We start from the raw sequence: 25,819 nt of genomic DNA on the forward strand, positions 1-25,819 counted from the left end.
TCACATGTATATATATTACATCATTTAAAACAGAACGGTTGTGAGAGAAATGGTTTTATTTTAAAGCAACCCACATGTTCCTCACAGCCTCTTTGCCTGCCATTTAGAGATGCCCTGCACTGGGGAAAGGCTGGCCTGCAGACCGAGTGTTCCCCATCTCTCTGCTGCTACTGGGACAACTCCTCCTGTCCTCCTCCTGGAAAGAAAAGGTGTTTTCCAGTCCCTCCCCTCCACAGTCAGTGCAAAGCTCTATTGCTCCATCACACACCCCATCCCCTTCCTCCAGTGCTGGGGCTTCCTGGAGGGATGGAGAAAGGAGCTGGGGAAGGGGCTGTGTGAAACCAAGTGATGCACTGAGCAATCCCCTCCTGCTAAACAGCCAGGGCAGAGCCTCTTCCTCGCCTTCACCTTGGTTTTTCCCCTTGAGGGCTTCCCAGTCCCATTTCCCTTGCTCACCAGGGCAAAAGCCAAAGCCCTGGGGCAGTCACTAGGCTGGAGGATGCTGTCCCTGCATCCCACATGACACGGGGCTGGGTTGGTGGTTAAAAAGTTCACACTTGTGAAGAATATCGCAGTCAATCAGGGCTTTATCCCTGCAGAATAAAGTGGCTGATTCAGCCCTGTAAGGGGAGGCTGGGGTTACCCTAAGGATGTAGTTTTATCTAGAGCTCTTGCTGCTAGATAACGAAGCACTGCTCCTGGCCCACAGCAGAAGCCTTCTGCACGCAGACACGGTGCTACCTGCTGAGTGGGGCTTCGAGGTAGATGCCTGCTGTGGCTCTGGAGCATCGGCTCCTGGGGAGGGCCAAGGCCTCTCATCTGGGTCTGCTTTAGCCCACCCTGCTGTAAGCAGTGCCAGGAGGGCTGGGAGAGGCGAGAGCAGAGGGAGGCAATAGACTGAGATCCTGAGACAATCCTCCCTGAGAAAACGGATCAAATGGGAACTTCCCTTTGCTACAGCACCTGTTTTAAAGGTTCGATTCTCTGTCCTGGTGCCACAGACTCGACTAAGGCTCCAGCACCTACTATAAAGCCGACAAACGTTCTGTAAAGTCTGCTGGCCTCGCAGCTGAATGGGGCTTGCAGTGAAACACTTTAATGTGGAAGATGAGAATCAATTCGAAGCAGCACGGCTCTGTGTGCAAGCACAAGTTCTCTCCAGCCCGTTAGAGTTCTGGGAGGGTGAAGTAGTGAATGGAAGCTGATGTGCTGGTTGCTGTCCTCTGAAGGAGTCCTGCTGGAGGCACAACGGACCAGAGAACCAGCCTAGAGGCCAGGACTGTCAGTAATGGGGCTGATGAAGAGAAAGGGAAACCAACAGCAAGAAGTTGGCTTTCATCGTGGCAAAAAGGCTCCATCTGGTGGTGTTTTCCCCCCAGAAGAGAAGGGAAGGAGCGGGGATGGGGAGCTGCAGCTGAGAGCACTTGGTTACTTTGGCTCCTACCAGAGAAGAGGGTTGAGGACTCTCGAGGTGGGTGAACAAGGGGTAAATGAAGTCGTGTGTGGATGAAGGCGAAGGGGACAGTGATGCTCCAAGGGAGTCAGCGCGGCCACAAACCAGCATGGACAGACCAGTGGAGATCTGTGCTGCTCAGCACGGGTGAAGAATCAACCAAAAGAGAGCTCTATAGAAAAGGAATATTATAGCAAGTATTTTAATGCCTTTCTATGAAGCACAGCCCAGGGAAAGGGATAATGCAGAAACAGGGTCAAAATGACAAGCACAGAAAGACCCTGATATGGAAACAGGCTCAGAAGTTCCCTGTTCTGTGAAGGGAGGCAGGAACACGAGGGATGTAAGTGTTATAATGTTATGGCTGGTTCTGCTAAGGCTCTGCAGCAGCAAGAAGGGATGCAAGGGGCCCTGTCTCTGTGCTTGGACAGGATGTGTAGTAACAAGCTTCAACTGCAGCAAGGCGTGGAGGGGAAACCTCACCTAAAGGTTAAGGTAGGAAGTGGTGGGGAGGCAATGCAGGGGGGGTTAGGAGCAGGTTAGGCAGCTGTCTGCCAGGAGTGCCTTTCCTATGTGGCAGATGGGCCGCTCTCAAGATCTGACCCCCTTGGGCTCTCTCGGTGTGCCCAGTCTCTGGGGCTCTGACTGCACTGGGAGAGGAGCCTGGGTACGGGACCACTGCTCACCTCCTAGCTCCAGTCCCTCCGTCTCCCTCCCCAGCTGCTGACTCGCTCTAGGAGATGGAGGGGTGAGTTTGGCTCAGAAGGGGCCATCACAGTTTCAAGCCTTAGAGTCACCTGGTAAAAAGAACAGAGCTAAACCATGCTGAGGTACTCTCCATAGTTTGTAAAAGTCAGAAAGGTTTGAGGTGCGAGAGTGGGTCCTGCTCCTGCCCCACTCCCCCAAAGTCATGTTTAACCATTAGTCATGAACAGAACAAGGTCAAGGCACTTCCCAAAGATGCTGTGCCCAGAAGAAGCAGCTCTAAAGCACCACAGCCCTGGGCTCAACCGCAGCACGTCTGCACCATCCTGCCCAGCTGAGCTCAGGAGGCAAAGAGCTGCTGTAGGGGGAGATACAACTCCAGGGCTCCCATTGGGAACAAGGGAGACCAAATGGTCACAGTTGGGCTGCTCATCTGCCAGCATCTGAAGCTACTGAGTGGAAGCAGAAGGGCAGGGAGGGCAGGCAGCCTGCCCGCACCAACCATCAGCCGCCCCAAGGCCTTTAGTGTTTGGAAACCTGCTGGTGCTCCCCAGCTCTGAGCACCCAGCACCCACATCAGCCATGGGAGAGCAGCAGGTCTCCAGGGTCAGGCGTTGGAAGGGGAATCCTGCCCGCCAGCGCTGCCGTGGATTGTCAGAGCAGGCAGTGCGGTCCTTTAAAAGGGGTAGGGATGCTTGTTGAAAGGGAAGGCTCAAGTAGTTGGGCTCAGGAACAGAGGGAAGACGAAAGCAAGCCCCACATGTGCTCATGCTGGCTTGCCCCTCCGGTGCCTCTACAGACAGCAACTGCAGCACCCAAGGCTGCAACCCCTCTTCAAAGGCATGGGCTTGAGGAGAGCCATCAGCAAACGGGGAGCTCCACGCCTGCCCCAAGGAGCAGACGGGGCCCACGTGTGGGCATCCCCACAACACCTTTGCTCCTCCACACTCCTGTCTCCAGAGGAGCCGGCTCTGCCTCCCTGCCCCACGCGGGGAGCGCAGCAGCGATGCTCTGTCCACAGCAGCTGAGTGAGGCACGCAACAGGCAACAGAGTTGAACCTTCCCTCCCTCCCTCCCTCCGCTTCTCTCCATAGTTCCTGGTGGTGTCTGCATGGATGGCAGAGACCCTGGGCCCTGTGGTGGGTCTCAGGTCCAAGCTGCTCTCTCTTGGAGGTTCCTCAAATCCCCCCTCTCTTGAGGAAGATCAATGAAGAGCAGAGATTTGAGAGAGCTTGGCCAGACCCCCCCCCCAGCCTCTGCCACCACCTCGGTTAGGGCTTGAAGAAGCGTCGTACCACTAAATGTCCCACCATGACCAGGGCCACCACCACCAGCATGTACTTCATGTAAACGTTGTCCAGATCGAGTGCAGCCGCCTAAGGGGAAACAGAGCATAACCAGAGCACGTTAGACCCACCGGGGTCACCCCGTGGTCCCCCACCTTCCCCATGAATCCCACCGGCCCCATCCTCACCCATCCTCCCTGCTGGGCGATCCACCGGGCGATGCGGTTCCGGAGCATGAACTCCACGACGCAGCGGGCGATCCAGCGCAGGAAGCCGGTCCTGCCTTGCTGGTAGACGTGGATGGCCATGCGGTAGCCAAAGCCCAGCAGCGCGATCACCCGGCCCCAGTTAATGCCGCTCTCGAACAAGCTGCAAGGAAGCCGATGGTCTGAGTCAACCCCTGCCGTGGCTCGGGGCTCCCTGCTCTCAGCATCCCCCAGGATGAGGGCTCTCAGGTGGTGATGCTCCCAGAGCAGGGCGGGGGATGCTGCTCCACCCCTCGAGCTGCATCGCAGCCGCTCACAGTGATTTTGTGGCTAAGGGACATGCGGCCACCCGCAACCAGGTTTTACTTTCAGAGCAGAACAAGCACAGCCTCGTTCACAACCACTGTTTGCCTCAGCTGGGCAGGTTGGGGATGTCCTGGGCAAAAAGAGTTTCCAAATCCTGCCGCCTTCCTGCCTTTCCCTTGGGTCGGCATCTAAACACAGAGCACTGCAGCTGCCCGGATGTCCCCTGGTCTCATGGGCAAGGCTATTAACAAGGGAAGATGAAACTGGTGGTGGTTTAAGCTGTCGGGCTGTAGCTGCAGCGAGCTCAGTAGCTGATACACGTGTGGCCAGGAGCAGGATACTACCCATGGGTCCCAAAGCATCCTTGGCTTGTGCGGTCATACCTGGAGGTAAGGAGGTTTAATTATACCTGAGGACAAAGCATGTTAGAGCAAGACTTTCCCTTTTCCTCCTCAAACTCCTCCAAGACCAAAGCCTGACCTTTCCTTAGACTGATTATCTCAAGGGCTGGGGGGGGGGGGGGCTCCGAAATGTGCCTGCTCCTGATGCAGGTTTGGTTGTGGCGGGCACAGATGCATTGCTGCGGGCAGGTTGGGCACTGAGTTATCTGGACCAGTTTTTGCAGGCGTGTTTCCTGGTTTCCAGCAAGTCAAGCAAGAAGGAAAACAAACGGAACAGAAGGAGTAGGCTCAGGCCCTGTGTGTTAACGTGGTGCCCTGTCCTCGTCTGCACAGCCAAAGGGAACCATCTCTGCAGAGCCTTGGTGTGGAGATGCCACGTGCAGGTGGCAGAGAGGGGAGCCGGAGCCCGGAGGGGACAAGAGAAGCACAGAGAGGGACAGAGGTTAATTCCCAGGGGTAATTTACCTGTTTGCGGTGCCTTAACCGCCTCAGGCTGGCAAAGCGGTGAGAGCAGCAGCGGCTTCCCAAGGACAGGGAGCAGGAAGAGGACAGAGAGAGGCAGTTAGACACAAACACAAGGGTGCGCAGGGATGGGGCTGTGCCAGAGGACCTGGGAACCCAGAGAGCCCAGCGCCAACCCTAGCTCTGGCAGAGGCGGTTTGGTCTGTGTGACCCTGGGCACATGGTTTAATGTGCTGTGTCTTGTCTTCCCTACAGAGACAGGGGTGTAGGGAACCCCTTGATGGCCACCTCGGTCCAAGGCTGTACCTCAGGCAACCAAGGCAATAATTGTGCAGGTCTTTGCCTGTGCTGTGTTTGAGTGAGGTGGGTGAGCATCACCTGTGCAGGGCGGCTGCGGAGCCTGTGGAGCATCCCTCATCCCGAGTGAGTCCAATCGTGCTCCGTGTGGACCATACCAAGGGCAGCGAGTACCTGCCTGTGCCCGCAGCCTGCAGCTGCCTTTGCTCTGTGCCTCATCGGGCCTGGCTCAGGGCTGCAAGAGGCAATGGGAGCACCGGTGGGTCTGCCTTGGTCCAGGGCAGGTCCCTCCCTGCAGGGGAGCCGGGCCATTCACTTGGCTACTGATGCATGGGCTGTGCATCCCAGGCACATCCCCCAGACTGTGTCAGACGATGGCCAGGTGAGGACTGTCCAAACGGTGCACAGGAGGAGGAGCAGAGAGGCAGGAACCACAGGAACCCTCATGGGTTGGGAGCTCAGCCCGGGCACAGCGGGCAAGGCTCGAATGGACAGGGTGCAGAGCACAGCACAAGGCTCTCACTGCCTGCACTGCATCCGTCTGACCTTCCCTTCCTGCTTGTCTCCGGGAGGAGGTGCCCAGCCCGGGGCTGAGGGAGCCGGGGGCCTTACCTGGAGGCTATTCGGGTGAAGCACTCGTAGGCGTTCTCCTTGGTGGGCTGCAGGGACTTCAGCAGGCAGCGGAACTCCGCGTCGTACCGCTTGTTGATGTCGTCGCCTATGATGGCCAAGCGCTGTCCCACCTGGCTCCCGATGCTGCCCAGGGGAACACAGGTCAGCGAGGCCGGGGCTGGGGGGGGGTTAAAGGATGGGCACATGGTTGGGATCAGTTTTACCTGCCCAGCTCCTCCTCGATGTCCATGATCTCCTGGTCCACGGGCACCTCTTCCCCTCGCTCCTCTCTCTCCTGCTCGTAGCGGTAGTAGGCATAGCTCCGGAACACCTCCTCCGTCTCCTCAGCCACCTGGTCCTCTGGGAGACAAGAGGAGAATCGGGTTAGGGTTGGAAAGCACCTCAAGATCATCTTGTTCCAACCTCCAAAGAAGTCAAGGGAGAAGCTCGTCTCCCTCCTTTTCCCAAGCTGGAAAGAGACCATTCCCTTATTTTCAGCCTAAACTTGTGCTCTTTGCATTAACATTGGCCTTTTGGAGTGACACAAAGAGAATCCAACAAAACTTAGTTCTCAGAAAACCAGTTCTGCAGCCAGCTGTTGTTCTTGGGGGCACAAGCCCACCTTTGGAATGCATTTCTGGCAGGAGACAGCTACAGAACTGTCACACAAACCAGATGTTCAAGTGCTTGTGCTTGCCAGGGTGCTTTTACCTCTCGATAAGGGCACTGCTCAGCACAAACCAGTTCAGGAATCTCAGATCCAAACCCAAACTGGAGGCCAAGCTCAGCTTAGTGCTGCCCATCTCAGCACACAAACTTGTTTTTCAGTGTCACCAATGACCGAGCCCTTGCACGGCGCCAGCAGTGATGCGGGGAGCAAAGCTAAACGGGTTGTTTTACTGTAACTCCTTGCTGATTCAGTCTCACATTCCCAGCAGCAGCGATGCCAGGGCAGGGTTTGAACTTCTGCTTGGGCTGCTGGCAGGAACAGAAAGGAGAAGAGCTTCTGAATAACCCATAAACTCTTGCCCAGGGACGTGACTCCCCATCCTGTGCTTGAGAGCAGATGAACAGCCAGGTGATAACGCCTCAAGCTGCATCCCAGCAGTGGCCGATACCTTATCACAGGCGTTGCATTGCTCCTGGGGAAAGCACCCGCTCTGTCACGGGATGTCTTTGATTAGAGCTCACTTTCAGCTGGCTGGAAGCAATCTGGGTTAGAGCACTGGTTCCCAAACAGCCGGCGTCGCACGGCTCTCCCCTGGTTCTCTTTCAGGAGGCAAAACTTGCAGCGGACAGAAATGGTGTGGAGGGATCAGATCCCCGCTCCTTTGGCTGTATCACCATGCAGGACAGAGATCCACAGGCACTATATGAGGTGCAAAGCCCAGGTATGTGACCACCATCCCACTGCATCCACCCACCAGACTGGCCAGGCCATTCTCTGGCCACTGGGAATTGCATTTCCAATGCAGAGATGCTCCTGCCCGAGCCACGTCCTATGGCTGGGATGTGAGGACACAGCTGTCCTGGTGATGCTGCCCAATAAACCCCTGTATCCCAGAATGTGCCACACTGCTCAAGGCAGGGTTTTCCTGGCTGCTCACATCCACGTGGCTCCAGGGAGGGATGGGCCCAGCCCCGGATGGGGTGCGGGGAAGGGAGAGGACCGGAGCTGTGGTGCCGAGACTCAGGTTACAGGGAGTTCAGGTTGGGTAAATAAAGGTGAGGGGGATCGAGGAGCCCCGGTGTTTTCAGGAGATGGTTTTTGTTTTGCAGGCATGGGTTTATTTGGGGGTAAATAAATCCCACCTCAGACTGGAGCCGGTGACGGCACCGAGAGCCAGAAACGAAACCGACTGAGTCACAGTTTCAGTGAGAGGCCGTGCAAACACTGTGAGAACAAAGAGGAAATGAGGGTACCAAAAACCCCCTGCTTTGATTACCTCAGGCACTGCTTTTAGTATCACAGGGACAAGAGAACGCATCTTTGACCTCCCCCCCCCCAGCACCCACTGGGGCTCTGTCTCTCCCACTCAAAGGAAGAGGATCTGGACCAAAACTTGCCCTGGGGACTCCCAGTACCAGCAGTGGAAGGAGGGGGAGCAGTCTGGAGCTCCTCTGGGATCTTGGCTCTCCCTGGGGGACCCTCAGGGCTGTGTTAGGGGCTCACAAGCTGCTGTGTAAGGGACAACCTGCCCTGTTCCTGCCCCATGGAGCAGTGATGCCGCTGTCCCCACTGTCAGCATGTAGACCTGACCCACCCCAAGAGCTCCTGCCTGGACCCATAGCACTGACTGGACCCCAGCCAGTCTCCAACATGCAGCATCTGCACTCCTGTGCAAGATCCTTTGCTTCTCACCATTCCCATGTCCCGGGGAGCAGCTGCGTTGCAGTAAAACCTGGCAGCTCTCACCAAAGTTATCCATCAGACCTCGTTACAACTGAATAGCCCTGCTAGAGACTGTAATAATGACAGATGCAACCTGGCAGCATCCCTTTCGAGCTCAGGAGACAGGCAGTAACTGCGCCGAGAGGTGCATCTGTTTGCACAGAGGGAGACATCAAGCCTGGAAGCAGCAACAGGCTCCAAAGGGAGAAAACAGCTCCAGGGAACCAAGAACAGGCTCTGGAGATTTCCGCCTTGAGGGGAAGCTCCACTCCACCTCCTGCAGTTGCAATTCAAGTGCGGGATGAGCTCTGTCTGTGTTAGTGGATTTGGGTTCCCTTCCACCCCTGTGAAACCGCTTGCCTGTCAACAGCGATGCCATCAGCACCAGAGGCTGATCAGCCTCACGCTGCACACAGGCACAGTCCTGCACAGCTCACACCTGAGAGCAGAGGTGCGTGGTGTTGCTCCGGCACTTTGCTGCCCAAGCTGAGCCACGTCCCACGCGTGCGCATCCACTGACCTGCATCCAGCGGATGCTCGGAGGGATGGGCACCTCAAACCTGGAGATCGAGCTCCCTCTGCCCCATCAGGTGTTTTATGAAAGAGCTTTTGGGGGGGCCTTTGGAGGCCAGAACAAAGGAGCCATGAGGTGATTCTATAGCGTTGTTATCCAGCGCAGCCCTGGGAAACCAGGTATATGGTGATGCAGTTCAGTGGGAAGTCCAATGCTCTGTGCCTGTGCTGGAGATAGGATCTGCTGGGCACCAGACAGAAGTATGTTTGACTGACTGTGGTTGCTCTACAGAATGTACGAGAATGTACGAGAATCCAGGCTTAAACAGGCAGCTCATGTTTTTCCTACTCATTCTGCAGGTCGTTCTGGTGATGAAGACACGTTGATGCTCACAGATGCAGAACTAATGTCCCTCAGTGACTCTTCATCAGTGAGGACTTGCTTCACATGCAATACCAGGTCCAGAGCTATGACAAACAACCAAGGACCAAACCTCACGCCTCTCTAGGTACCTTACATGAGTACTAACACACATAGATGACAGAGGCCCAGTAACCTGGCCCTGCACACTGCGCATCAGGGTGGCTCCTGCCTTTGTCCACAATGCCCTAAAACCACCAAAGCCTAGACAGAAACAGCAGCACCTTGCCCATGCCCTAAGCACTGGCTGGTAGGACAAGGGCTCAGAACGATGCTCAAGCAGATCCTTGAGCTCTGCACTCCTGCACCCAAGGATAAACAAAGGGAGCAAGCGAGCCCTAAGTGCAAGCCAGGTTAATGCCTGTTGACAAAAGCCTTCTTCCACCCCATAACCCCATGGCACGTGTTGGTGGAAGCTGCACGTTTCTGCTCTCAATGGAGTCCATAAGGCTCTGGCCTAAGAGGTGTGCAGAGATCCCACCTCCAGATTCCAGACGGAGCACCTGACTTTCGGGAAGCAGCGGGATGCCCGTACTTCCAGTAAGTGTTGCAAGCGCACAGGAAGTGTGACTGTAAACCAGTGTGGTTAGAGCTCAGGCCTGATCCTCTCACTGGTTTTCACATCAGCATCTCATTGGCCTCAACAGGAAATCACCATACGTAAACAGCGGCTCTATTTATTTCCATTCCTCGCAGCCCCTGGCGTGGAAGGAAAGGGGTATTTTTGTGTCCAGTGTGCTCGTGCAGGATCTAGCACGAACGAAACTGTGAGATGGAGAGGAGTCCAGGCAGTGCCAGAGTCTAAATAACATTATCAGGGCCATAAACCAGCTCTGAGCTGGATCTGAGCTCAGATACATAACAGCCAGGGATAGCGTCTAATCTCCACTATTGACAGACTGCAGTGACTCAGCCTTATTTACAAGTCCACCTGCAGAACAGGTTAAGAAGTCACCCGCGTCCAGCAGCTCTGTGCAGCGGCATTTTAGCACTTGGAGCTGAAATGGGAGCTGAGGTTTTTCCTGGCATCCTTTCGGCCCCGATCCCGGTTTCACCCATTGCTGGGAGACGCAATTACACAGTCTGCTGGGCTCTGCACACACGTGATGGCCTGAGCTGCTGCTGGTGGTGGGCTGTAACTGTTCATCACTGCTCTGCCAGGGCACCCAGCGACCCGATTCCACCCTGCGGCACCACTGAACCCAGCTACACGAGCAGGAGTTTTTCCTGCTGTGTTTTCAACACCCAGCACCTTTCCCTTAGGGAAGGGAAGTGAACGACTCCAGGCACCAGCCCCACAGCTCCCTGAGCCCTATTTGCTCGGTGCCTTTCAAGCCCCTCTTGCTGCCCACCACGCTGATCCAATGCCAAGCATCTTCTGCAAGCACTGAGAATGTGCTCTCCCAGTTCAGTCCAGCATAGCTTTACGGAGCTGATGTGGTACCTCGGTCTTGCAAAGGGCCCTGGCAGTATGAAAACCCCCATCTTTCCAAAGAAACACTGCAGGGGAAGGGAATCACAGCAACCTTTTTACCTGAGTTGAGCTCCTGTGACGGCCTCTGCCTGTTGCTTCCCCTCCGCCCCCAGTCCCTCAGCGGGTCACCATCATTCCCTGAGGCCATTGCAGAGATGCTCGGGTGTCTTGGCTTTACCTGGAACAATGATGACAGACAGTAAGTGACCCGGGTGATGAGCAGCCAGCACGGCCCCTGGCTCCCTCATGCCTGCCCACTGGGCTCACACATAACATACTTGCCCCTTGGCATAGGCAAGTGCTTGGAGGAGCAATGGTCCCCGCTTTTATCTGCCAGCAACCTGGCTCCTCCCACACCAGGCCCCTTGGCTGGATTTCTCCTCTCTTCCTGACTCTCCTTACTAACGTGTTTGCAGACAGTCACACGCCAGATGAGGAAAGTCACCCAGCTCCCTGCCCCACTTCACCTCCTCATCCTCTCTGGAAACCTGCTGGCCCGCTCAGCAAGTGCCATGGGCCCTTGCTCAGCCTGGACCACAGCAGCAGCTTCAGGATGGGATGAAAGCAAAGATCCCAGCACAAAGGGCTCCTCGGCTCCCTGTCTCCACCAGGAGAAGGTGCTAGAGCTGACCCTGGGTGCTTTGCTGCTGCCTGAATGCAGCTACGACAGCTCGAGCGCAGCAGCAGCAAACCAATGCATGGCCACAGCGACCTGCCATAACAAACCTCCACAAGGGATGAGCTCCGGTTTTCCTACATCCAGAGGCTCCAGTCCCACCTGTTCTCTATGTTCTGACTCTGAGCTCCTCTCAGAATAACAAGAACCACATGCACAGCTCACGTTGCCCCCGAACTTCCCAGGTACCCTAAGCCCAGACCTGCCGATGCAGTTCATCACACTGTCCTCACCCCTGCTTTTGAGAGAGGAGGAAGTGGGGCCCCGCAGCTGCGGTCAGGGCGGAAGAGATCACTGCAGCTCGCAGCATGCCAGTACTTGTTCAGGCTGCTCCCAGGCTGAACCGGTGGGGGGTTCTGATTCGCACCAGATCTAAAGTCACGAAGACACGTTGAGACCCTGGAATCTCAACTGTATCCCAGGCAAAACCAAAAGCAGTGCTGGTTATGGATAAATAACCACCTGCGCCAGAGTTAGGGGTGCAGCACATGGTCTGTACTTACAACCTCACACTGAAGATCATCATCAGGGAACAGAGATTGAGCACTGGGGAAGTACGACCGGCAGCCAAGATGGGAAGGGGGCCTGGAAGCGTAAAGCTCATCGCTTTGTGGAAGGCCACCGTGTATTTGAGTAGCTGCATCCAGGGAGCCCCAGCCGCAGCCACGCACAGATGGAGACGCTGCTTTTTTCCTACATCCCTCCGAGGACAGGAATCCCCTTTTCCTCCCCAACCTCAACCATCCCCATCCCCGACGAGGGTCGTCAGTTGAGAGTAAAGCCAGGACGAGGCTGGCTCCCACTCACCCAGCCCCGCGCTCAGAGCTGCTCCTCTCCTTGCTCCGCTCGGCACTGGGACGCGGTGGAGGCAGCTCAGCGAGTGCTCTGAGCGGATGCATGTGCCTCCATCCCCTCCTCCACAGAGGAAACCCTCCCGCGCTGCCTCCTGCTATCCCCAGCCCTCCTCGGGCACTCGGCAAGGCTCCATCCGCAGCCCGCCGTGGTGCCTCGCGAGGGGAGGCACGGCCGCGCTCGGGGTCGTGTTTGTGGGTAACCAAAGCCCCGTCCTCCCCGGAGGCTGTGCTCAGTGCTGGCGAGGATGCGGACAGGGCCAGCCAAGGAGCTCGGCTGCCTCTGGAGCTGTTGCAGTAGGGTCCGTACCAGCCACGCTTCACATGAGCCCGGCTCTAACAGGGAATTCCTGATGTACAAAGGGAGCGTGGTGAGCAGAGCCCGGTGCAGCAGCAGTGACTGCCTCACGGCTCCTGCACACCGCTGCTTGAGAGCCCTTCGGAAACAGCAGGTTCAACTGCGGCTGTCATGTGCAAGGAACTTTCATTTTCGGTTTCCTTCACGCGCCCTGCAGCGCTTTCTGCTCTTGCAATACAGGAAGACAGGCTGAGAAAGTTGGGGCTGTTCAGCCTGGAGAAGAGAAGCTGCGTGGAGACCTCAGAGCAGCTTTCCAGCATCTGAAGGGGGCCTATAGGGATGCTGGGGAGGGACTCTTCATTAGGGACTGCACTGACAGGACAAGGGGTGATGGGTTCAAACAAACAGAAGTTTAGATTGGACATAAGGAGGGAATTCTTTCCTGTTAGGGTGATGAGGCACTGGAATGGGTTGCCCAGGGAAGTTGTGAATGCTCCATCCCTGACAGTGTTCAAGGCCAAGTTGGACGAAGCCTTGGGTGAGATGGTTTAGTGTGAGGTGTCCCTGCCCATGGCAGGGGGGTTGGAACTGGATAATCTTAAGGTCCTTTCCAACCCGAACTATTCTATGGTGCTATGATCCCACAGCCCCTTTGCACACCCGCACAGCTGGGACCAGCAGCTATGTCCCAGTGCTGTGCTGCTGCTCCCTGAGAGCCCCTAAACTCCCACTCCTGCAAGCGAAGTGAATGCCCACTGCCAGGCTCTGCTGGGGGGGCCAAGCACTTAGGACCACCCTCTCTAGTACCAAGAGTGCTGCTGCCCACATTCCTCCTGCTTTCCAGCCCAACGCCCCTTTGGAAAAACATCTTCACCCAAAGAGCTGTCAAGCACTGGAACAGGATGCCCAGAGCAGTGGTGGAGGGATTTAAAACATGCATAGCCACGGCACAGGGTTTAGTGGTGGTCTCGGCAATGTTCAGTTAATGGTTAAAGACTCGATCTTTATTAAAGGAAGGTCTTTTCCAACCTAAAGGATTCCATGATTCTAAAGTTTGTCCTATTCCCCCTTTGTTATGAGGAGATGATGCTGGAAGAGAGCAGGGGAGGGTGTGGAGCAGGATGTGGCAGCCACACTTAAAGACAGCCCAAGGCTGCAGAAAGTGAAGGCTCTCCAGGACTTGGGACAAGGCTCACAGAGGGTTTGGGGAGCTGCAGCTTAGGGGGAGCAGGGCCTAACTCTCAGCAGCTCCTGGAAGATCCAGCTCCCCTCTGACCTTCTGCTCTCGCGGGAGGCTGCAAAGGGTTAAAAGCAGCAGAAAGCACCTAGGAGGTGGAATCGGCAACACCTCCAAGATGGGCACAGGAGTCTTATCTTTATTAATGAGTACAGGCCATGCAAAGAGCCAGCCTTCCTGGAACGGGCCAGGCTTCCCTAATAAAAAAGAAGACCTTTGCCTCAGCTGGTTCTCGTTTCATTCTCATCTCCTTTCCTTAAAGGTCTCTGACACGTTTCATGGGTGTCCTTAGGACGCACTCAGTAATCTAATGCTTCTGCAAGTGAAAGAGCCTGAGCCCTGGGTGCAGGAAGAATGGTGGGACTGGCCTAGAGCAGGAGGCAGACCTTCATGCTGAGGGAGCAGCCAGAACCCTATGAATAAGCCTGGCTATGGGGCTCTGAAGTCACCCCCTGACAAATTATGAGGATCCGGCTCCAGGAAATGCGTGGAGCATCCTTTGGGACGAGCATTTTGCAGGTCTGGCCTTGGGCCCCTGCATGGGAGGGATTCCATCACGTGGCGTGCCTGGGATCGCCCTCCCCAGAGCAGGGATCCTGTAGGATTCCTGTGCCCTGATGCCATCCCTGCATGGACCAGGGAGAGCCCTCCCCGCCTGGCCTAGGTTAGTGTGCCCGGTTTTCCCACTGTTTGCCCACTTTAGCGTTAAACCAAGCCCACAAACCCACACGTGCCGTGCCCGGCGCCGCAGCACAGATTGGGGCGAGTCGGACCTTGGTCACCGTCACCCTGGTCCTCGCTCTGGCACACCGCTTCCCACCGAGCGCTGTGGGACGCATCGGGACAGCCACGGCCACACCGAGCCCCTCAGCCCGAGCATGGGGATGCTGCCGTGGCCAGCACAGCAGCGGCCTCGCAAGGGCAGCCCCCCCCGCCCCGCGCTGGGGAAATAGCACTAAAAGAAGCGATATTCTCTCTTTTGGGGCAGCGATCAGCTCCGGGGAGCGCTTCCAGCCCTGGCACCCGCGGGCTGCTGCTCCCTGGGATGTTTTATCCCCCTTCCCGGCGCGGTGCGGGATGAGGCCCCGCGGCTCTGTTCCCCCCCTCTCGCCTTGCCGGGGCTCCCGCATCCCTCCCCCAGGTCAGCGCAGAGGCGGCCGGGCCCGGTGGGAAGGGATAACCCATCCCCGGGGGGGGTGTCCCGGTACTCACCGCGTCCCGGCGGGGCCCAGGCTGGGGTGTCCGGGCACTAACGCATCCCTGCGGGCAGCGGCCCCATCCCGCCGCCTCCCTTCCTGCCTGCTCCGAGCGCGGTCGCGGGGGAAGGAAGCGAACAGGGCCGGGTAGGAGGAGAGAGAAAGAAACCAGCCCCGAAACCCAGCCCCGGACCATTGACGCCGGAGGAGTCAGGCGGGCTCAGGCTCCCTCTACAGGCGCCTTCCCCGGCTGGAGCGCGCTGCGGGCACGGACATGATCCCTTCCATCCTTCCCCATCCAACCGCACCCAGGTACCTGGTTTGCCGTGGTCCATGGAATGGTTCGGGTTGATGGGATCTTAAAGCTCCTCCAGCTCCAACCCCTGCCATGGGTAGGGGCCCCTTCCACTAGAGCAGCTTGCTCCAAGCCCCTGTGTCCAACCTGGCCTTGAACACTGCCAGGGATGGGGCAGCCACAGCTTCTCTGGGCACCCTGTGCCAGCGCCTCAGCACCCTCACAGGGAAGAGCTTCTGCCTAAGAGCCCAGCTCAGTCTCCCCTCTGGCAGGTTAAAGCCATTCCCCTTGGCCTGTCCCTACAGGCCCTTCTCCAAAGCCCCTCTCCAGGTCTCTTGTAGCCCTTTTAGACACTGGGAGCTGCTCTAAGGTCTCTGAGAATCAGGTCAGGGATCCTGGTCATTTATCCAGGTATCTTCAAGACAGCATGAGTGAGCCAGAGGAGGCCATGGATGGAGCAGGATGGGCATCACCAATCCAGACAATGTGGACAGGGCAGGTTTGCAGCACAGAAACACACCCGCAGCAGAGCACAGACTCCAGCTGCTTGGTCAGGGCTCTGAGAATCCCTGAAGAAGGTAGACTGAGTGGAGCTGCAGGAAACAGCTGGGGTGGCAGAAGGGCTGTGGTTTAATAAAGCTGCTGTGCTGGAATGCAGGCTGTGCAAGGTGCAGCACATCCATCCAGGACAGAGCAGACCCCTCTCCGTGGGGGTGCGGAGCATTAAAGCACCTCTTTGAGATATGGTCAATCTCTTGTTCCAGGCAGCAAAGCAGACTCCAGGGCAGTGCTTGCCCATAGGCTTGGGGAGGTGCCTGAAGCTGTTATAAAGATGTTTCTTTAATAGATTTCCTTGCTGTACAGAAAAGCCATGCTACCACTGCTGCTGCTGCCTGGAAAATACAGGAGGCATATTAATGCTTTGGGTGTGGGAGCTCTGCTGGGGTTTGTATCCCCCTGAAACAACCTTTTTTCCTTGTTTTCCTCAGTTCCCCGTCTGCGTCAAGAGGCACCTGCCCAATTGCTTGAAGTGCTCCGAGATCCCTGGATGATGAATTGACATGGCAGGGGCAGGGGGGAAGAAGAGGGAGAGGGTTTGTCAAGATCGGCTGCTGGAGTTAGCATCGCATCAGCGCGAAGCTGCTGTACAGAGACATTTTGCCAGCACTGACACAACCTTGTTCTCTTTCCCTGCTGCAGCCTCATGCCCCGGGACGCGTGGTGAAGCACAGAGCCACCGGTGATACCCCCGCTCCTCGCGTCCTGCCCCCGGTGCGGCGCTGCTCGGGAGCTGAGCGGGGAGCTCCGCCGCATCCCTCCGCCCTTGGCGGAGCGGCGGCTCCTCGGAGCACCAGGTGGCACTGTCCGACCTCCAACGGCGCCGGGCCGGCCCTGTCCGGAGGATGCGACTCAAGAGTGAGGCTGCTCCCCGGTAGGAGGGAGCCGGTCCAGCTCCGCGGCACCCAGCTCAGCCGCGGTGGTGGCCCTCCAGGGATGCTGGGGTGTGGAAAGCAATCGCAGCTGGGAAAGGAGCAGCAAACCCGCTGCTGTTCACCGGATGTTATCCACAGGGTCTCCTCCTGGTTCCTCTCTGCAGGCGAGGCCCCTTTCCCGGTTGGATAAAGGTGGTGGCAGTGCCAAGCAGCCAGGGATGAGGTTGGAGCCGGGTGTCCCAGCTCCCTACAGGGCTCAGCTGCCGTGCCAAGACCACAGGGTCTTCATGCTGTTTATCCTGGCTGTGCTCTCTCTGGGCTCTGGATGAGCAGAGAATAAGAGGCTTCAGGCAAAGCGCTTCTTGCACGCACCAGATTTATCAAATTAACTAAAAATAACCCCAGACCCCAAGAAATCCAGGCCTTGTTCCTATAGCAGCTATTGGAGCATGTTAGATGTTGAAGCGTCTGTTTGCTGTGGCCAGAGAAGCCGGTGTAAGCCAGCTTGTGTTTTCCAGGCACTGGAAGAGCTGTTGTTACGATCTATTCAGGACAAAACTTACAAACACACCTTCAGATAACCAGCTGTATGAATATGGAGGCGGGGTGTATGCGTGTCTGTGTGTGTCCATCACAGGGCTGATAAATCTCTACGGGGGGCTGATGTCATTGTGGGCTTCCAGAGGAGGGCAGGGACTCCCAGACCTTCCTGCTTTACACCCTTGTCCCCAGCAAGCTTGGGACAGCCTGCTTGTAAGGCCCTGTGGTGATGCGGCCAAGCAGTCAGCATTTGGGGCCAGTTCCTGGCTGTGAGGACACGTTGAGGGTGTTATTCCAGTTTGCTGTAGGACTCAGGAGGTCTCTCTGATGTATTTCTTTCTCTGAGGTTTTCTGAAGACAGAGCAGGCGAGACCATTGAATGCTCTGGGAGAAGCTGTGAGCAAGTGGAACAGGAACCCCTGGAAAAGGCTGAGGTCAGTATAGAAGGGGAAAATGCTATTGGAACACTGACATGGGGCATCACTCGTGGCGTCATGTGCCGCCATGGTTCACTGTGGCCACAGCTGTATTCCTGCCTCCACCAAGCCGTTGTGGGGCCACAGGGAAGGCACGTGGGCCCATACACTTAAAATTGCCCCATGACAGGTCCATAAATTGCTATAGAAAAGCTGGTGGCTTCTGCAGGATAAAAGCCAGCACGTTTCAGTTGAGGTTAGTTATTAAATGGGCTTGGTTTTAAGTCTCCCCTTTGAGGTGACTGGCTCTGCGCTCCCTGCCTCAGTTTCCCCTTTCCTGCAAAGGGCTGCTCCCCTCCAAGCCACCTCATGGGTCAGCGCTGTACTTGTCAATGCCTCTCAAATCGTGGCTGACGAGGGCTCTGGCAGCACCAGGCAGTGCAGAGGAAACGAGCAGTTTCCGAGCCGGGCCCTGCGGAGGCGAATCCGTGCTGGTTATCACTGCTGCGGTGCTGGACGAGGGCAGCTGAGCACCAGCGCGCTGCTCCCGAAGGCAGGGACAGGCACGGGAGCGGAAAAAGCCACTTCCTTCACTCCATGCACAGGAAGAGCACGTCTGGGCGGTGGGGATGGGGCTGCTCACCCTCGCTGCCCACCAGGAGCATGTGCCTGGGGTCCCTCCACAGCATCCCATCTCCTTCCTCCTTGTCTTGTCTCCAGTAGCTGCAGCAGGGGGGGGTGGGAAGCTCCCAAACAGCATTGGAAAAGGGAGTGTGGAGGCAGGTTCTTTGTCTCACGCCAGGAATTCACCGTCCTGTTTGCTTGAGCAGGGCTCTCACACTGCTGGGTGCGTGCAGGGACACTGAGCAAAGCACCAGGGTTCAGTGGGGAGGCTGCTCTGGGTGAACCCATCTGCCACGAGGCTCAGGGCATGGGGTTGGTCCCGAGAGCAGCACAGTGGCTCCTTTCAGCCTCTGAGGGGGATGTCTGCAAACAGATGCCAATTCATAAGCATCATTCAGATGCCAATTCATAAGCATCATTCAGATGCCAATTCAGAAGCCCTCCTGAAGGAGAGATCAGCGCTGCTGCTTCTTTGCTCTCCATCCTGGTGCTGGCTGGGCTTAGGCTTGTCCCAGGGAGCTCCTCAGCTCCAGCTTTTTCCTCTTCCTTCCCCTGTGTTTCTCTTCAATGAACATACCCTGTTTCCCTGGTTGCTTTCTCCTTTCCTGGTCCTCGGTGAGTCTCACCCCCTGGCTGGCACGGCCTGGCTTTGGTTTGAAATTCACTTATTTATGTATTTAGAATAAGCCCTTGGCGTGACTAAACTGTTCTCAGTTTGCCCTCTGATTATTCACTTTCCCTCATTAAAGAGCTCAGTGCTGAATTACTTTTTCTCCTTTCCCAACCCTTCTTTTACCCTCCAGCTTTTTCATGTTCTCCGCTCTGTGGCTTTTAAGGTTTTTATTCATCATTTTAGGCTAAGAAGAGCCAGGTCTCAGCCTCTGTTCCCCACCCACTGCGAAAGGAGCAGTGAGATGGGTTTGGCTGGTGGTTAACTCCATCCCTTTGGGAACAAACAATGTCTTAGAGAGGCAGGAGAGGGGCTGGGGGTCCTGTCCCTGCCCTTCCCCTTGGGTGCAGGGCAGGAGATGCCCCATCCTCACCGAGCACTGGGACCCACTGACCTCAGCTCATTCACGGAGGAGCTGCTGGCAGCCGGGCTCCTGCTAATCTGGGAATTGTATGCCAGGAAGCGCACACCCAGTGACCTGCCCGGCACAAAGCCTGCAGTGCTTGCACCAGCTCCCCCCAAGGAGCTCCTCTGCACCGCTCGGGGCTGTTCCTGAGTGGTGCCCAGTGCACGGGGCCTTGTTGGGTCCCTCTTGGGACTTCCCAAAGGTCGAGCACTCGCCTTAGCTGTCAGAGGCTGATGATCCCATCAGCAGACAGGGCTCCTGGCCTGGCTCTTCATGGGATGCTCCCACAGCCACCTTGTGCTCCTGCCGGCCTCTGGGGTGCATCACAAAATGGGCTTTAGCATCTAAACTGTGCTGGTTAACCTGAAACCCTGGCTGAGAGAGATGAGCTCCCTGATCTTCTCTGGGGTGTTTACTCTGGATCCTAACAATGGCAAATTAACCAGAGCCATCAGTACTTTCTTGCTAGAGTGGTTTAGCAGATCCCTCCTGGCAATAAACCCTGGGTACCAAAACTCTGTCCTTGACACATCCTCAGAGGCCTTGAGCTCCAAATAGACTTCTGTGAAAAGCCATCTGAGATTTCCCAAAGTGCTATATAAAATGTGGGTATTGTTAGCAATCTCCCTCTGCCGGGTCATATGTCAAACACCAGCACGAGGTGTTAGGAGGAAGGGTTTGCCTTGGCTGAGTCATTTTATAGCAGCTCATTTCAGGGTTATGTGCACCTCTGGGAAGCAGCTGGTGCGGGCTAAATCGGGTCTGGCAGAGGCAGCAAGTCATTTCCACAGCATCCGAGCATCCCTGGTCCTTGTCCCTGTGCTGTTCCTGCTGCACCGGAGGGAGGTGGGGACACCCACACTGAGCTGTCCTTGGCGATGCTCAGGGCAGGCAGCTGGAAATGAGCTCTTTGGTGAGTTATTCTGCTCTACCTTTTGAGGGCACATTGCCTTGACAAGGAGCTGCAGGTCCACGTGATGCACCCACATCCTGCCCCGTGTGTTCTAAGGAGGTGGCTTACAAACAGTGGTGAGGTGCTAGAGCCAGCGAGGCTGCTCCCGAACCGTGGGAGGTGGAAAAGCCTCTGCAAACCTATTGTCCTCCCTTGTGCTGATGGAAGATGAGGATCCAGCACAGACATGAGCGCTCCAACTGCTGTGGCTCTTGGATGGATCGGCTGCTGGGACTGCATCATCCTGTGCTTCGCCACAACCTCATCCTGAGCTGCATGGTCTTATTCTGCTTATTCTGCATCTTCAGCAGCACCATGAAGCCCCAGTCACAGGCTCCTTTGTGCAAGATGCTGCACCAGCACACAGTAAAATAGATAGCCGGTGCCTGAAATCATTTCCAGCCTGAGATTCCCCCGTCTCACAAAGCTGCCGTAAAGTCGCATTACAAATGTGACACACTTGGATCTTACGATGAGAGGAGCCAATGTAGTTGAATATTTGAAATGAAATATTCATCCGGATCCCCAGCCTGCGAAAGGGATTCTGGCTTCTGTGGACTCACACCGATGTATTTTTTATGATGACCCATTTGTATCCCGATGGTGGCTGGGAGGTTCTAGGAGGTCGCCTCCAGCTTCAAGCCCCATTATTTGTGCTCCAAAATCACTGCGCAGCTCAGCAACCTGTGCCCCACATCTGAAACCCTAAGGATGTAGCCTGGTAGCTTGAAAACCCAAACCCATGCCCTAACACAGGGCACTTCCCCGAGCACAGGCTTTTCCCTGGAATTCAGAGGGGCCTCGGAAGTCACTCCTCTCTGTTGATGGTGTTGCTCTGGCTGAGAAGGACTTTGTCATGTAACCAACAAAGGCGCTTGCAGCCCTGCCCCAGGGCACAGGGAGCTCTCCTGCCTCATCCACAACAGCAGCAAGGGCTGCTTTTGCCAGGAGATGTAATTCCTGCCTTACATTCAGGAAGGATTCGAACCCCTTTGCAGATAGAGGTTACAGCTACACCTGTTTTCTACTTGCACCCATATCACTCCCAGAGGGATTCTTTGGTCTCATGCAATGGGGAAAGCAGCAGGGACCCAGGATATCCCTGGGATGAGGAGCAGCACGCAAAGGCCTGACCTCATGGAGAGATCCAACGCATCATTTCCAGTGTGTCCTGCACGGGGCCGGGCTGCTGCTGCTCACACTGCCCTCCCAGCAGCATTGGGGCATTTTGCTCACCAGGGCCATGATTCTGATCAAAGGAAACATTAGTCACTGGAGACTTGAGCCTTTGGTGTTGAAGTTAAATGCTAGATGTTAAGCTGGCGTCCACGATAAAGAAAACTTCACTTTACCAGCACGAACACGCTTTGTGTTCGAGTTCAGAAGTCCAGTGAAGTGATTGTAGTGATAGGGCAAGGGGGAATGGCTTTAAACTCCAGAGGGGAGACTGAGATGAGCTCTTAGGCAGAAGCTCTTCCCTGTGAGGGTGCTGAGGCGCTGGCACAGGGTGCCCAGAGAAGCTGTGGCTGCCCCATCCCTGGCAGTGCTCAAGGCCAGGTTGGACACAGGGGCTTGGAGCAAGCTGCTCTATGGAAGGTGTCCCTGCCCGTGGCAGGGGTTGGAGCTGGAGGAGCTTTAAGCTCCCTTCCAACCAAAGTATGCCATGATTCTATGCACTGTGTCCTGCCCCTGTGCCTGCTGTTCATCAGCTGCACTGAACCAGCACTGCTCTGGGACAGCCCGAATGGGTTCCGAGCCATCACTGCCCTGTTCCAGCTGCCTTTGCTGATGCCTTCAGCAATCACAGCCCAGCTGCTGCTCTGAATCAGGCAGGCAGGAGCTGTGTCTGCCGCAGCACATACAAGAGCTCTGGGGTCTGCTGGTGGTATAAAAAAAGCAATATAACATTACCTATAATTTTAAAAGCCAGCTCTGCTCCTGCAAATAAACCTCTGCTATGGCTCCCTTTCTCTTTAACTCCTCCACTCTGCCCAACTGCTCCTCATCGCTCTCAGCCTGCCGCTGCCTTGGTTTATGGCATTGTCACAACCTCCTGATTGATTCGGAGGTAAAGGCAGTAAACAGTGGCTCCCACCCTCTCCAGTCCCTTATCCCAGGGCCGCTGGCTGCTGGGTGACTCAGCAGCGTGGAGCACAGGCATGACTAACTCTTCCCTCAACAACAAACAGGGATTTTGGGTCTTTGTTGAATGCATTCCTCTGTGCTGGTGGAAGCTGCCTCAGAACCGCCCTGGCACAGCAGCATGACTCATCCCAAGGAGGTGCATGTGGATCCCTGGGATGCTCGAGGATGTCCGGATCGTCCGGCGCTCTGCCTGCACACATCCTGCTGTAAGGGCTGGACCAGGGCCGCAGGCAGAGCCGCTGACTCCCCTGCCCCTGCTCACACCCGCAGGCGTTATCCTCAGCACTGGATGTGCCCAGTCCCTCGAGATCAGACCTCAGGCTGGGTATTACGGGGCTGTTTCCTCCCCAGCTTTTGGACCAGCTGTGAGGGTTTGTCCACTGCAAAGCCGATTGCTGCCAGGGTTTGTATTCACCCGCCAGCATGATGAGAGGGGTTTGGGAGCGAGGATGCCGCTCACCTGGGACATCCATCTCCATGAGAGTGGGACCGTGCCCAATGAGGCACCATTACAGCACACCCTTTCTCTCTTTGATGAGCAAATTTTAAGCCAAGAGCCCAATTCTTTGGCCCAGCAGCATCCAAGTGTGGGTGTGAGGAGGTGAGCCCACCCCAGCCCTTTAATTGCAGTGATGGGTGGGGAGCATTTAAAGGGGAGGGAGCTGGGTGTGATGTTTCCTATGGGGCTGGGGGGAATTTCCTTGACAGCCTGGGCTGGTGCAGCTCTGGGGTGAGTGCTCACAGTGTGTGTGTGGGGTCTTTGGTAGGCAGCTGGTCCATTTGGGATTTGCTGTATTAGGGCATATGCAAGAGGGATGTGACCCTGGGAAGCTGCTCCCCCATCCAGTGCAGGGCTTGTCTGAGAGCAGAGGGAGAGGCAGCAAAACATCCTTGGGATGAGAGCAAAGACGTGTTCTGCAGCCTGGTACCTTGTGTGCCGGCTGCATGTGGGGTGCCCCCGTGTGCCCAGCCCTGGCAGGGCGTCCTGTGCCATCCTTCTGGGATGGGTTTAGCCCTGGGGGTGCACAGCCCTGGGCAGAGCTCTGCTCCCTGCACAGTGGGATCCCCACACCAAGCCCTGTGTGGGGCCTCGCTTGTGTGTCCCCGTGTTCCCCCTGTGTCAGGGTGCTGGCAGCCCACCAGCAGCTTGGGGAGCCCCCTTTGCAGATCCAGTCCTTGCCATGCTGCATGCACAGAGGCTCTGGAGCATCCTGCACTGCGGCCATGCTCCCAGTGTGTTTCCTTTCATTGTTGCATTGAGGGAGCCCATAGGCTGAGCGCAGGCATCTGCTTGTGCCCCCCATCCCTTGGGATGTGACCCCATGATGCTGATGGAGGCGGTGGCCTGGCCCAGACAGGGTGGCAGCTGGTGCTGGCCCTGAGCCATGCGGTGACCCAGCCTGTCATTCAGCAGGAAAGCATGTGGTTATCTCAGCGCAGGCTGTAATTAGGCTGATTGGCACTAACTTGTCTCAAAAAGCCAGGGAGGAGGCAAAGAACCTCAGATCAGCCATTTTATGTGAAACTTTAGAGAGAGAAACGAAGGCCAGGTCCTCTGTGCTCTGTCCCTTCTCCCTGTGACATTCCCATGTGTCCCTGTTCCCCTCAGACCAGACCCGCCACACAAGGAGCTGGTCTGGGTGCAAGAATGCACCTTGCTTTAATCCTGCCCAGCGTGGAGCATCCCTGTCCCCAGCTCGGAGGCAGTGGATGGAGCTGGAGCCCATCCTGCATCCCGGCAGCGCGCAGCGGTGGGCACTGAGCCCATCCTGGGCTGGAGCTGGAGAGCGTTTCCCCTCTGCTCTCCGATAAGATGTTCATTCATTGCTGCGTGCTGACCACAAGCCAGGCAAAAGGGCCCGCGTGGTCCTCTTGAAGGCAGAGGAAATGCTACTTGGAGTGGTAATCCTGCTCCAAGAGAGCTGCTGAAAGCAGAGGCTGTGCTGCTGGCTCCTCTATGCTGGAGCCAGCTGCAGATCCCTCTGGATTTCCTCAGGGGCTGAGACACGCTGGTCTGATCTGATTCCAGCAGTGCTCAGGGCTGCTCTGGAGCTGCTCCTGACATCTACCCATTGATAGGGACCGTGTGAGGCAGCCTGGTCTGAGCCCTGTGCTGATGTATGGGACCGAGGAGGGTTTGGGGATGTAACAGGAGGCTTTGCCCAGGCTGTGAGTGAGTTTGTGCCCTCGGAGATGAGCCAGCAAAGCTGCCGGTGATGCTCTCACATGGGCATGACTGTAGCAGGCAAGAGAGCAGCTGATGTGGAGTGCAAGGGTGGTGTAAGTGTGGAGGAGGTTGCGTGATGGCTGCATACGGGCACTGAGCGCGACGCATGGGGCAGAGGCCAAGTTGTGCAATGCAGAGATTTGGGCAGCGCACCAGAGGGGATGGGGATGGGGAATGGGGCTCTTCCTGGCCCATGGTGAGGCCTTAGCTGAGAGCCGGGCTCCTGCTCCACCCCACACCACCTTGTGTTTGCTTATTAGGGAAACTACAAGCCTGTGCAAACGCTGCCATTTGCTCTTGGTAACGGGAAGGCAGAGAGCACCATCCTGCCCAAGAGGTGTGCCCAGCCCTGGCTGGCTGCTTGCCTGCTCTGGGCCCCCCAGGGCCATTAGCCAAGGGCTCACTGCCCCTTCCCAAGGGCTGATCCCCGTGTCCCCAGCCCTGCTGCTCTCCAGACAACCCTCGCGTTTGTCCCAAGCTTGGCCTGCTGTCGCTCACAGCAACTGCTAATTGTTCTCTTGTTCTGTACTATATTTAAGTCCCCACTATTATTTTTTCCCCTTTTAATCATAAAAAGCCTAAATTTCCCTCGGGGAAGGTTATTGGCTCAAGTGTGGAAATATACCTGCAACTTGCACAGAGCTGAGCCGCTGGGGCGTTGCTGTATTTTTAAACCCAAGTACAAAGTGTCTTCAAGGCGAGTGATGCTTAACCCTTCTCAGGGAAGGAGTACGGGTGGGAGCAGGGGGTCCTTCCCCTCAGCTTCCACCGCTCATTGGGGCAGGATGCAGGCTTGGATGTGTGGACAGGAGGGCAGGCAAAGAGCAAATGTGGGGATGGAGGAATTGCTCCATGTTGCCCTAGTTCCCTATGGCATCTTCTGCTCTGTCTCGCCAGGGTGAGACCAGCGTGTGAGCATCCTCCTGCACACAGTGAGGGTCAGCCTGAGCAGGACCATGGGAGCACCAGCATCTTCTCCTTCCCAGGCCACCTCCTGCCACCCGGGCAGGGATGAAGGCTCAGCTTCTCCGAGGTAACCCAGAGCCTCAATACCTTTGAGGATGTGGGCCAAAGTCATCCAGTCTGAGACCTATTTTGGGGGAGCGGCTGCTCCCGTGAGGCCACAGCCACAGTCAGAGACAGCCAGGAGCGAGCAGAGGCACAGATGGGACGGGCAGGGGGGAACTGGCCCTGTCTGCACCCGTTAATGAAGATGCCCGAGGGGGTTTCAGCCCTGCTCTGGCACGGGCTGCCCTGCAAACGGTTTGCAGCTCAAGCGAAGTAGATTTGGGGTCTAACCCTCATCCCTGCGGATGCACACAGCA

General features: G+C 56.4%; 1 protein-coding gene across 1 annotated transcript; it reads right to left on the bottom strand.

Annotated features, from left to right (window-relative positions):
- Window positions 1–1,639: 1,639 nt before the first annotated feature.
- BAK1 (BCL2 antagonist/killer 1) lies at window positions 1,640–15,020 on the bottom strand. Its single transcript, XM_061471903.1, has 6 exons — window positions 14,803–15,020; window positions 10,589–10,706; window positions 5,953–6,088; window positions 5,729–5,872; window positions 3,633–3,813; window positions 1,640–3,534 (listed from the first exon to the last, which is right to left on the bottom strand). Exons 1-6 carry the CDS (start codon window positions 14,980–14,982, stop codon window positions 3,430–3,432), a joined length of 864 nt encoding a protein of 287 aa, XP_061327887.1. The 5' UTR covers window positions 14,983–15,020; the 3' UTR covers window positions 1,640–3,429.
- Between the last annotated feature and the right edge of the window lie 10,799 nt (window positions 15,021–25,819).

This window comes from Pezoporus flaviventris, unplaced genomic scaffold (assembly GCF_033815535.1).
Source record: "Pezoporus flaviventris isolate CSIRO_AGI_PZ_B2104156 unplaced genomic scaffold, CSIRO_AGI_Pfla_v1 ptg000069l, whole genome shotgun sequence".
NCBI lineage: Eukaryota > Metazoa > Chordata > Aves > Psittaciformes > Psittacidae > Pezoporus > Pezoporus flaviventris.